The following is an 11,954-nucleotide window of genomic DNA, read 5'->3' as shown; positions in this document are numbered from 1 at the left end:
TCAAGCTGCCCCAAAGAACTCTTTGTCAAACACAGTAGCAGTGGGAGGCAGCCTCGCTGTCAACTACTTTTGTAACGCATTAAAATACAGTTTTACTGTGCAGTGTCTTAACTTTGATCTATTAAGACAACTCTTATTATTTTGATGCATGAAGAGGTAAGTAATTCTACAGGTAAGAAATATGAGAACCATTGGGTTGGATTAATAAAATAATACAGAAATAGTTGGCTTCACATAGGTAAGGTAAAAAGTTTCACTTCTTAAAATTTGATATTTAGGCTGTTTTAATTGTGTGAAGATTTCATTTAAAAGATGGTACCTTGTGACAATAGATAAACACTTCAAAAAATACTGCAATCTAGACATTTTTTTCCTTACAAGTATACAACTGATTGCAGTTTTCTAAATTCGGTAGTTAGTTTTACCTAATAAGCTTGTCTGCATTTATCTCAGGCTTGTCTTCTGGTCCATTGACAGAAACTTGGCTAAATACTTCAGATATTTTTAGAGGAATACCCTGACTCATCATTTCACTTGCTCATTTGTGACTGGCTGGCTTGGCCTGACGGGTGCCTGCCAAGGTTACCTGACCTTTAGCTCTCTAGTTTTGTTATGAAAATCTAGCTAAGGACCTGTAGGAACCGTCCTCAGTCTGATACTTAGGATTAGAGAGTAACAGGGCAGCATAAGCACACAAGCTGCACAAATCTGTTCTGTGCTGCTGCTTGTACTTGGAATGGTTCAACTTCTGTTGTATCCCCAAAAGAACTGTGACTCTTAAAACTTTGTTGTAGTCACCTGCAGTGTGATTTTATTCAGGCTAGAATAGGCTGAAGATCAAAACTATGTTTTGGACTTGAAAAACTGAACTTGTCATGAGAAGCTAACTCCTATGGTCAGACTGGGTTTTTTTCATGTTTTACAGATAAGAAATGTTGTAGTATAATGTGTGCTGATTGACTGTAATGTGAGCTACTATTGTTCCATTTGGTGTTAAAAAAACATTGGTACACAGCTTCTGATATCCATCAGATTGAATGATTAAACAAATTATACTTGGGCCCAGGTCCTCAGAAGTATCAGAAGCCTCATTCGGTTGTTCTGCTCTGAAGAGTTTGAGAATCTGGTATGTCATCTACATTCTCTTAAGTAAAAAAGCAATATACTAGAAATCTGTACATTTTATTACATTATCTAAACTAAGTGGTGCATGAAGCCTGACACTGTCTTGCCACTAGCTGTTTATTTTAGAAATTACTGTTTTACTTTGCTGTTTTGGGAAAGAGTATGAATTTTGTCTTTAATAGGTGAAATGCAGGAGATCTTGCACTTGTCCAGGAGCAGAACTGCCATTGCCTTTCACGGCCCTTTAAAAAAAAAAAAAAGCTTTAAAAGGAAAATGGTTGGCAAGTGTGGATGTTAATATTTGGGCTCTATTCTGTAATTTCATGTTCTTTTTTGCGGTAGTGCTTTAAAATTAAAGCAGGTGAACTGCCTATACTGTTGTATTATCCAGTATCTTTTCAAAGCTACCATGGTTAATGCTTGAATCGCACTACTGGGACAATTATCAGTATCAGTTTATAGTGTGGATAGAAGAAAAGCTACAACTGCTTGCTTTTTACCTTTGACAAGCTTTAGCTATCTTGTAGTGTTTTGAGGGACACATAATTAATGTTAGGTCCACGTAACTCAGTTGCAAAGGAGACTAATCCATAGTGCACTGAAATTATTTTAGAATCTCTACTGCTCTGATTTGCTGCTGCACAGGTTGTCATTCTCCTTGACAAGTGTTCACTGAAAGCAAAGGCATGAAAGTTTGTAGTATCTGATGGGCTGGGTAATGCTTAAGTTTGATTTTAAAAAATCTCAGCAAAGTAACAGAACCAAGCCAGCTCTGCAGGCAGGAGCAGGAAAAGCTGTCGGTAAATGCCTATTAATATCTTAAGATCAAACCCTCACCTTTTTGGTGAAGTCCACGTGGACAAGACTTACAGATCGGAGTGGTGTGGCAGACAAAGTCATTGCTTAACTTTTCTTGGGACAAACTCCCTGTTCTTCTCTAGCAAGATTGCTGTGGAAACTTTTTTTTTATGGGAATCACTGTCAAAAACTGCAGGTATTTTTCTACGTATATAAATAGACTGCACTGGAATTCCATGCGTATCTGTTTTCTCACTAGTACAGGATCGTTATATGATCAGCATTAAGTTTGGTAAAGAATTTCACCCCCCCCTACTGGTTTTCAGTAAAGGCAAAGCAGCACAATAGGTATTTACCTTTCTGATGTTTTACTGATTCTCTCATGTCTTTGCCCTCTTTATGTTCAAGTATTTTGTAAGGCAGAAAGTATTCTTCTACCCTTGAAACTTTGCTAGGTAAGAAAGAGCAGAATTCTTAAAATGTTGACACAAGAGGAGGTTTTATTTTTAGCATTTTATTAGATGAAAGTTGTAAAATCTTTTGTAAATCAGGTGCAGAAATACCCACTGATTCTTACTATCAGTGCTATCATGTTCCAGCTAAATCAGCTTTCTCTATAAAACAAAACCAAAACAATTACTTTGACTTATAGGCCACACCTCTAATAAGCTTCTGTCACTGATACAGTTTGCATTTCATAAGCACCTTTGAGTGTGTTTCAGCATTCCTGAGCAAGGAGAGAATGGAGTTTTCCCTTATGGTTGACCCTAGTATAAAACAGTGGAAAGGATCTTGCATTAGGTGAGCGTAAATTTGTGTCTTCACTAGCATTCAAGGGAAATAAACAACATTACCACCTGTAATAGGATACTGACAGTCTTTATTAAACTTTATTTAACCTTAAATTATTCACACTGTGCAGTTAACTAATGCAAATGAATGATCCAGTATTTTCTTGGCATTGTTTAAGTGGATTTAGTTTTTATAGACTAAACTCTGCTGGATGTAGGCATCCCGGAATCAAGCTGGCTTCTGTCAGGTAAGAATGAAGGACACATATTTTGTTCTTCTAAAATATTACCAGGCTTTTTGCATGTGATTTTCCAGTATGCTCTGCCGGTGCTGCAATTACAACTGCGCAGACTTTAACTCCAGTGCCTTATCTCCCTTCCTAGACAAGAATTGGTACACATCGGTTCTTCTGGAGTTAGATCCTGTATTTAGGTTTGAAAAATGACGTCTACATTGACCTTGCCACAAACTAAAACTGAGTGCTGAAAGGCCTTACTAACTTAATTTAGACCATATTGCTTCTATTCAAATCCCTTAAGCATAATTTTTACATTTCAAAAACCTGCTGCTCCTTGGCACACTGAATGTCATTTCCTAAATAAGTAAAATCTTGTGCTAAATCAGTTTGCTCTTTGGTAACAACCCCATCTATGTGACCCTTGCTGTGCTGCAGTTGCTGTAATTTGAGTTCTCTGAATATAGCTCACAGTATTGCATGTTACTCCCTGTCTGGGAGTTACTCAATGCATGTTACTCCCCGTACGCATCTTTAAGAGATGTAATCGGCTGCTGACACATATGCCAGATAAGCTAGGGATCTCTTTTCTCAGCACCTTCAGCTTTCTCATGCTTGAATTTATCAGGAAATTAGTGGTTTTTTAAAGATTCTTTGCTGATTGTAGTAAAAAGTAGCAATTGTCCATAAAAGTGGTTTCAGGTCGTAAACTGCTCAAGTAATATCTTATTTTGATTGCACATTTAAACAATCAAGCTTAGCTCAGTTATACTTTATACATAGATAGCTGTTCGTTAGTGATCTCTTATTAATTTTGATACAGAAGTAATCTCTGCCTGTCTGCCTAAAGTTTACTGTTCAAACGCTCGACTCTGGGTTTAACTGCAAACCCTCCATCAAAAGCTGCATTAAGAACTTCATCGAGACAGCTCGCCATAACAAACGTCAAGTCTTGCCGTACATTCTCTGCAATTTCTTCGAGATCTTTTTCATTTCTTTGAGGGATGATAACTCTCTTCAGTCCCGCTCGGTGTGCTGCCAGAACTTTGTCTTTAATTCCCCCAACCTAATAAAGAGAAGGTGCAGATAAGTAAAAAATCCAGGATGGGACTCTAACAAAGTAATTATTGTAACAAACCACATGAGGAGTTGAATTTTAGTGAAGGGTTTTCAATCTCCTAATCTTTGGAAAGCAGTTAAAAGGCAGCAGTAGTGTTAGCTCATCGTATGCTTAATGAGGGAAATATGTTAACCTGCTCCAGTGCCCTTCAGTAACAGGTAATACCGAGAGGGGAAAAAATAAAAATTAATCTAGGAATGCAGGTACAGGAGTATCAACAGTCATTACTTATCAGGAATTTTTTTTCAAGAGAAGTGGCCTTAACTCAGTTTCTTTCATAGGGCACCTTGAAATCCTGCACCCGCACTAGAGCGGAAGATTTTAAAGGCAGTGTCGGGCTTAGGGGGAAAAATAGTAAGAAAGTAAACCTGGTTTAGTATTTGTAAATATCGAATTTTTGTACCCACTTTAAACAGCACAACTTGGCCACTAGTGCAATAAGGAAAGTTTGCTTACGAAGCAAAGGAAACTTGCCCCAGATCAGAGTTAATGCAGAGTCTTGAACAACAGGCAGGCACGTCAGGCTGCCACCAGAGCACTATTGCAGGTTCTTTATTCTGCTACCTCACTTATCACTAGTTTACTCATCACTGCATGAAACAACAACATTTTCCAACTTCATCCTTCCTTTATCATCTGGTATGAGATGATAACTCCAGTATCTGCTGGGCTCTGATTGGTATTTCAAACTGAAACAACAGTCATTGTTTGAGAACTTGTGTTTGCCCTCATCTTTCTCTAAAGCTCTATGGGAACGCCACTCAGCTGAACTAGATACAAGGAACAACCTGTAAGAAGAATCTAAAAATACACGTATGGAGATGGCTTCAAGAGTAACCTCTCTGCAATTACTGTCAGAGATTTAAGAAATGACTTTTCCAAGAAACTGGAGATATTTCTGTAGTGATAGTTTGGGGAAGCACATTTAAAAATTGCAATATGTTATTTTTGAACCATCTTGAATTTCAATATTTCTAGGTTTCCTTCTGACCTAGGCCTTTAACGTGCTCGCCCTGAAGCCAGCATCAAGGCTGCTTTAGCATTAAGAGCAGAGCAGACGGAGGGGCAGCACAGCCCTGTGGCAGGCTGGCTTCCATCAGCCTCTCACAACTGCACCAAGATTGCTAAGGAATGATCCAGCGAGACTTCGCTTCCGTAAACGGCTACAAACAGATTTTATATCCAGAACAGGGAGAATTAATACGACTTAGCTGTTTTGTCAAATGATGCTTACTGGAAGAACAAGGCCTCTTAGTGTAATTTCTCCTGTCATGGCTACATCTGAACACACCAGCCGCCCACTGAAGAGTGAAGCAAGACAGGTTACTATGGTAACACCAGCAGATGGTCCATCTTTTGTGACAGCTCCAGCTGGGAAGTGCAGATGAATGTCAGTGTTGTCAAGGAGATCAAAACTTCCAGAAGCTGAAGGGGGGGAAAAAAAAAAGTTTGAATGTGAAGAATCCAAACTCATTTTGTATCCAGTCTTTACTGTAAAAGCCCAGCAAAGAACTAGAAGTCTTAGTGCTATTTTCTAACAGAGTGCAGAGAGAACACCACTATATCGCAAAGGCCCTAGAAAAACAAATGAAAAGAAACCCCAACAAGCTTTCCTACATCCTGAATCCTAGACAAAACCGTAACAACTTAACCAATGTGTTTGGTATTTGCATGCGTTGGGAAATTCAGAGTAGGGATTAATGTAGAAACCAAGAAATTTCTACATAGAATTTTTAGTTGTTGGTGTTTTTTTTGTGTCCCACGCCATAAATGTCCACGTTCAGAGAACACACCACAAAACCAGCACTCCACAGGAACCCAGCCTTAACCAGTATTATAAAGGAAACCTCTCATTTACATCTTTTCACCTTACTTTGCACTGCTAGGTCCTACAGGTTAACTAGAGGGATAAACCTGTACAGTTAATGCCAGTAGCATTTCACACCTTGATTCAATTTAGGTTTTTAACCTATTTAAATTTCCACAACTAATGACAGATATTGGACAATTATTTGACTTTTCAGGAGGTGATCAAACAAGAAAGCAAATTTCAGGAAATCTTGGGGGGTTCAACCAAAACCCAAGAGTTACAACTTTCCTTGGCTGAAGTGCCTTTGCGTTGCAGTTCAACATCTGCCAAACAAACCCTGCTAATTCTCAAGAATATTAAAGCTTAGAATAACAAAACTACTTTTAACAGAAACTGTGTCTTAATTTTGGAGGAAAACTACAGACTTGCATATCTCTTCATCACAAAGGAAGTGCTGGCAAGCCTGAACGTAAAAATGAGTAAGGGGCAGTGTCTGCTACAACTAAGGAGAAGCATCTTGGCACAGAGACTCTCTGCTGCTTTCCAGGCTGTTGCATCAAAGGACTGGCTAGGGTGGGACATTCGCAGTGACAACTCCCATTCTGCCTAGACTGGCCTGTTTGCCATTAACACCTCAGCTCAGCCGGAACTGGGAATCCCAGAACTCAACAAGGCACTCCAGAAAAACTCCAGAGCTGATTTCATATTCATTGTAGCACAGATTGCTGGAAAACTCTTTCTCTCTTAAGGCAACACTTAATAGATGCCCCCAAAGAGTAGAAGTCATTTCCATTGTTACTCAGCAATGCTACAATCCACCAAACTCTTGAGAAATACCAAGTTTTAGGGCATTTAACTTCCACTAAACATAAATGCTTCCTTCGTGTGCATCCCTGCAGTAAGAGGCATAGAGTCTGTGGGCTGCAATGCAGCTCTGCAGCGTTTGTTGTCATTCCCCCACCTACCGTTGGTCAGCTGGTATCTCTTGGCATTGCTGCGCAACCAGCTGATGGCGAGATGTGCCGACTCCTTCATAACATCTCCAAGCTGACCGGTTAGAGTAAGCTGCCCTTCTCCATCCATGCGACTCGCTTCAACAAACATGATCTCTCCGCCTAAGGGAGTCCAAGCCAGGCCTATGGCTACTCCCGGCTGACTTAAGCGCTCAGACACCTAAAAGGAAACGACACAGGAAACAAGTTTAGGAAACAGTCGTAACAAAACTATTGCAAAAACAATTTGATAGTTGCCTTCAAAACGACTGCACCTATTAAAACACAGAAGTTAAGCCTGAGTAGCCGATCTCTTCTTTTTTTCCCCATGCAGCAGTACTTCTGCCTTACATGTAAACATTAGAGAAGAGGAGCCGTTTGTGGCTGCTTGGCTTAAGGCAATGGCAAACATCTGCTATATCTTGAAACCTTCCCTACCCCTAAAAGTTCAATAAGAATCTTTCTCTTCAAAGGACTTCAAGTATTTAGGCGTTCCTGACTGAATGCTCATATGACTTAATCCATCTGCTAGAGGTGTATGTGCCCTGACTCTTGTCTGTTACTTATAAGAAGCAGCCAGTTTTGCTCTAGAATGTTATCCAAAAGTCTTTTTAAAGGTTGCCTGAAAGTTTTAAAGCACTGCCCAAACTTTTGTCAGACAACACACAGTTTTTGTTCATTGCAAACGTTTATAAATTAATTTTAATAATGAAAACATGACTCTGCTAGCAGGGTAGGGGTGAAAGAGACAGAAAATCTGTCTCCTAGTAATAATTACAAGCAGTTGAGAAAGCTCTACCCCCCAAGACTATGCTCCACTGATCTAAAAGTCTGCCTATGCCCAGTTACTGCCAAGAGGAATGGAGGCCTCTGAATCCCTGTCTCCTGTGTTAAAAGAAGGGAAGAAGCAGGATGTTTTCCCTGACACTTCCAGGTTTTGATTTTTTTTCCCTCCTTTGTCTGAAGGATTCTTTTAGAATATACAGAAAGTCCTTTTGTTTTCCTGAGCTTTGAGGAGATGAAGAAACCCTGATGAAAGATCATACAGCTCTTCAGCATGCTCTGAACTTCTAAGTTATGTATTTATTACAAGGCCTTTGTAATAAAGCAATAGGCCCATTTTTAAATAATTTTGTCTCTTGCTGAAATGCAGAATTGAAGGTTAATTTGACTCATTCCCAAAAGGGATGAATTCTTCATTAAGCTGTTTAGAGGATTTAAAGAAATATTTTAATTTCTTGGATAGAAAACAACTCAAAGGAGCCTCACAACAGAACCATGGTAAAAGATTTCAAATTCTGAAATCTGCATTTTTAGCTACATTAAAAGGCCTCAACCTATTCTTGCCCCTTCTAAGCAGATTCAACATTCCGCTGTATACTATTTGCAAATCCAGAGCAATCGACCAGGTTTTTACCTCTAGCATCAACTCTTTCTGCACTGCACAACTTACCGTAATGTTAAAGCTTTCATTTTGCTACCTTCCAACAGTTAGAGAAGTAAAGTAATCAGACTTCATGCAAACACTGAAAAGGCAGAGCCCTGCATACACAAAGCCAACCTACTTTTAACCAGCAGTCCAGCTGCAAGATCGGAGCAATCTGTACAGAAGCCTGGACAGCTGGTACGTTTGGTCTGGAGGCAGAAATACTAGTACAGCTTCGCTGTGAGCTGGCTGTACTAGACATTCGTCGATTTGTGAGCTCCAAAAGTACGAAGTTATTATCTAGTCCCTTACTAAGATGCCTCTCTGCAAGCCCACTAGAAATGCTGCTGCAATTCCCAAGCAGCACACAGGCCTGAGTTTTGTACATCAAACAGCAACGTGGATCACTTGAGCAGAACAAGACAACCTTCCAAATGAAAACAAACCCTCTCTTTCTAAATAGGAGCAAAACATTAACATTTCATATTAGGCTGAAATCCATCCCCATCAAAACTAGAATAAAAATCAAGAACATAAAATTCTTACTGCTCAGTTTCTCCTTCCTGTTTCACAAACAGAAAATGGCTTCCTTTATGCAGGAAGAGTGAACAACTGTTCCCTCTGCAGCAGGGACCTCAGGGTACCAGCCAGAGATGCACATTTAAAACAAAAACAAGCTGCTTTACAAACACCCAAGTTGTGCTGCTTGTAGCAGCAGACAACTCAGACATGTGACAGAACAAGTTGCTCAGGCAAGAGAAATAGCAAAGAAAAAAAAAAAAAGCGCATTTTAAATCCTGCAAAATTAAATTAAACATACACGCCGCTGACTGTAATTTCTGGGTTTGTATGACACGCTTTGCCAAACGCTTTACTGAACACCAGGCACTGTCTTCTGAGTTTGATGACTGAGATTTGAAACGTGACCCTGGCTCAGGATCCCCGTTTCTTGGTTTGAGGGAAACTGGCAGAGCGCAGCGGGGCTGTGCAGGCAGTGCCAGCTCCGACTACAGCCAAGCTGTGCTGGTACTGGAGCTCCTGGCACAAACAAGACTGAGCAGAGAGAAGCAGCTGAGCCAGTGGGACCAGTGTTACACTCCTGGCTCAGGCTGGCAACCACGTGAGTTAGTTAACTATCTTCATCCCATACTCCAGCAAAGGAAGCCACACTGCCCCTCTCCTTGATCTTCTTGTGGCTCTCTGCTATCTGCAGGTTTTGGACAACACTGCATCAATTTGCTTTTATTAGCATCATTTAGCTAGAATGGCTGTTACTTTTCTAGCATTTAAGAAAATTTCAAGTCAGCATAATTGACAAAAAAAGCTATTAAGACACTGATTCATAAGGGAAAGATGAGAACCAGTCCTAAGTTACTTGCTGGCTTTTAGCATCTTTATTGTACTTCCAGAGGTTCTCCCAACCCAACTGCACGACCCTTTGTTTCTCCTCTGCTCTGCTGATTCATTCCCTTGCAAACCACTGCAGGCAAAATCTGTAACAGCAGCTTCCCTTGAAGGGATAAGGAGTTCCCAGAAATAGCACCACAAGACTGGTATTTCTCAGAGAAAAATGCCTGTCTAAACCTGTGCTTTGTACAGGTTTTGTTTCTAAAAGACAGCCTGATTTGTTCCTGACTTAGAATTGCGTATGTCCCGTGCAACAGAGCTATTCTTCCATGGCATCTGCATTTTCATTTCCTAGAACAGGTAACATCACTGACCTAGAGCTTCTGCCACTTCAATTTCACCCACATCATGATGACACAGACTAATTCTGACAGGCCTTCCTGTGGTGCCAGTAATGTTTTGTTAACAGAGAAGAATTAGGAGTTGAAAGAAAGAAGGAGAGGGGAAAAAAAGCTAAACCCCAAGTCAAAAGAGAAATACTTATCAACACTTTGGATACATTACAAAACCTTTACCCTAAAAGGGTGCTGTGCTGAAACGTCTCATTAAATCTTTGACACTTTAAACTACTGTCAAGATTTTTTTTTCCAAATCCTTAGTGTGTGATTTATTTCAACATTTATTCTGTAAGGTGACACGTAAGATTATTTATTGTGATAAATGAATGAATCCTACAAGGATGAGCTGAGTATTCCGTCACGCTTTTCTGCTGGGAGATCTCTGCAGAAAAAATACAAGCAATGCACTGAAAAGGTAAAAGGTGAATCACTTATTTAATGTATTCCCTGAAGGAGAACAGATCAATTAAGTCATGTCATGTTCTCAGTTCTATTTGCTCAGTCTCATCCAAGTAGTGGCACGGTCGCTGCCTCCATTGTATCTTTGTTTCAACTGATTATAAATGGCAAAACGCAGGTTGGAGGAGAAGCTTTAAAGGCTGGATAGTGAAAGGAGACAGACTACAAAACCAGAAACAACACCAGCAGCCAATTTGGAACGCCTGTCAGGGAGACAGGAACGATGCTCGTCATTTGAAAGGACCATGGAGGCACTCAAGAAAATTCAGAGGAACACCAGGCTAGTTGGGGAAGTTCATTAGAGCAGGAGTTATGTGGCTATCTGAGCACTTTATACGGAAAAAAATCATAAACCATGTATTGAAAATTATTTAGTCACTACAATAAATCCAGTAAAGAGCACATGAAAATAAATCCTGAGCTGCTCGGGGAATTGATACTGTGTGGATTCACATCTTGTTCTATTTATGCAATACTTAATTTGCTACTAAATATGGAAATGTTTAAAAAACTTTTGATACACGGGTCAAAAGCTTCAGTCAGTCACTTTTCAGCTTCTACAGGCCAGCACATCCATGAAATGCTTGTATGTGTATTCCTGGCAACTGCTCATACAAAAAAACCCCAACCCAGCACTTGTGTATATGTACACTTGGAATTAAGAACCCTACTTTAAAAACTTTCCTTGCACTACTTACTCCTGTAGAAAAAGGACAAAATAGCAGAAATTATTTGCCAACACAGCCACATTATCACATGTGAATAAATAATCAACCCCAAAAAGTTGAAAACTAAGCAGAACGTTAGGGCAAGTCACATATTAGCATATTTCTTGGCATACATTCTGATTTTTTCGAAGTGTGATAAGTTTGTATTTATTTGAATTAATTCTACTCTCAACTGGGAACTACGAACACTTTTCCACAAATTTACAAAATTCAATTTATTTTTTAGCACCTCTATGTAACTAATAAAACACCACATGTAGAAATCAAAGCACTTTCTTGAATATTAAGTTCTGCTCACTACAATGCCTTTACGTGCAGCTGCAATTCAAGCACTGAAAAAGCCATGTTACCTTGCAGTCCTTTAGCTCCAAAGACCAGATGTCTGAAGTCTTCAATGCATTTCAAAGTGAAAATTCAGCTAGAATGTTATTTCTCAGACTGAGAACCCACAGGCTACTGTGGAACAGAGCTGGTACTAGGAAGCTTGAGGTGCCTGACTGATCATAAAACATTTCTAATAGCTATGAATCACATTAACCTAAAGAATGTCTGAGAACTTCTGGTGCAAAATGAAATGGTTTTAATACTCCAAAATGCTGACTGGCTTTAAGGAGGTATGCAGGACAGTCCTTAACACAGCTGCCTCAGAGACAGGATTCCTGGATTCTACTTTTGGCTTCTTTCCCAAGACCACCAAACATCCCCCAGACAAAAGCAAAGTTGT

The 11,954-nt window shown here is 39.7% G+C and overlaps 1 protein-coding gene across 1 annotated transcript in view; it reads right to left on the bottom strand.

Moving 5' to 3' along the window:
• Positions 1 to 2,405: 2,405 nt before the first annotated feature.
• LONP2 (lon peptidase 2, peroxisomal) overlaps positions 2,406 to 11,954 on the bottom strand; it is a 36,601-nt gene continuing 27,052 nt past the window's right edge. Inside the window, exons 13-15 of the mRNA XM_069868122.1 lie at positions 6,846 to 7,053; positions 5,305 to 5,495; positions 2,406 to 4,016 (exon numbers count right to left, since the gene is read on the bottom strand). Coding sequence (XP_069724223.1) covers positions 3,795 to 4,016; positions 5,305 to 5,495; positions 6,846 to 7,053 — 621 coding nt within the window. The 3' untranslated portion in view covers positions 2,406 to 3,794. The remainder of the gene's footprint in view (positions 4,017 to 5,304; positions 5,496 to 6,845; positions 7,054 to 11,954) is intronic.

This window comes from Phaenicophaeus curvirostris, chromosome 14 (genome assembly GCF_032191515.1).
Source record: "Phaenicophaeus curvirostris isolate KB17595 chromosome 14, BPBGC_Pcur_1.0, whole genome shotgun sequence".
In the NCBI taxonomy this organism is placed as follows: Eukaryota; Metazoa; Chordata; class Aves; order Cuculiformes; family Cuculidae; genus Phaenicophaeus; species Phaenicophaeus curvirostris.
The sequence above is the reverse complement of the archived record's forward strand: the minus strand, read 5'-3'. Positions and strand labels throughout refer to the sequence as shown.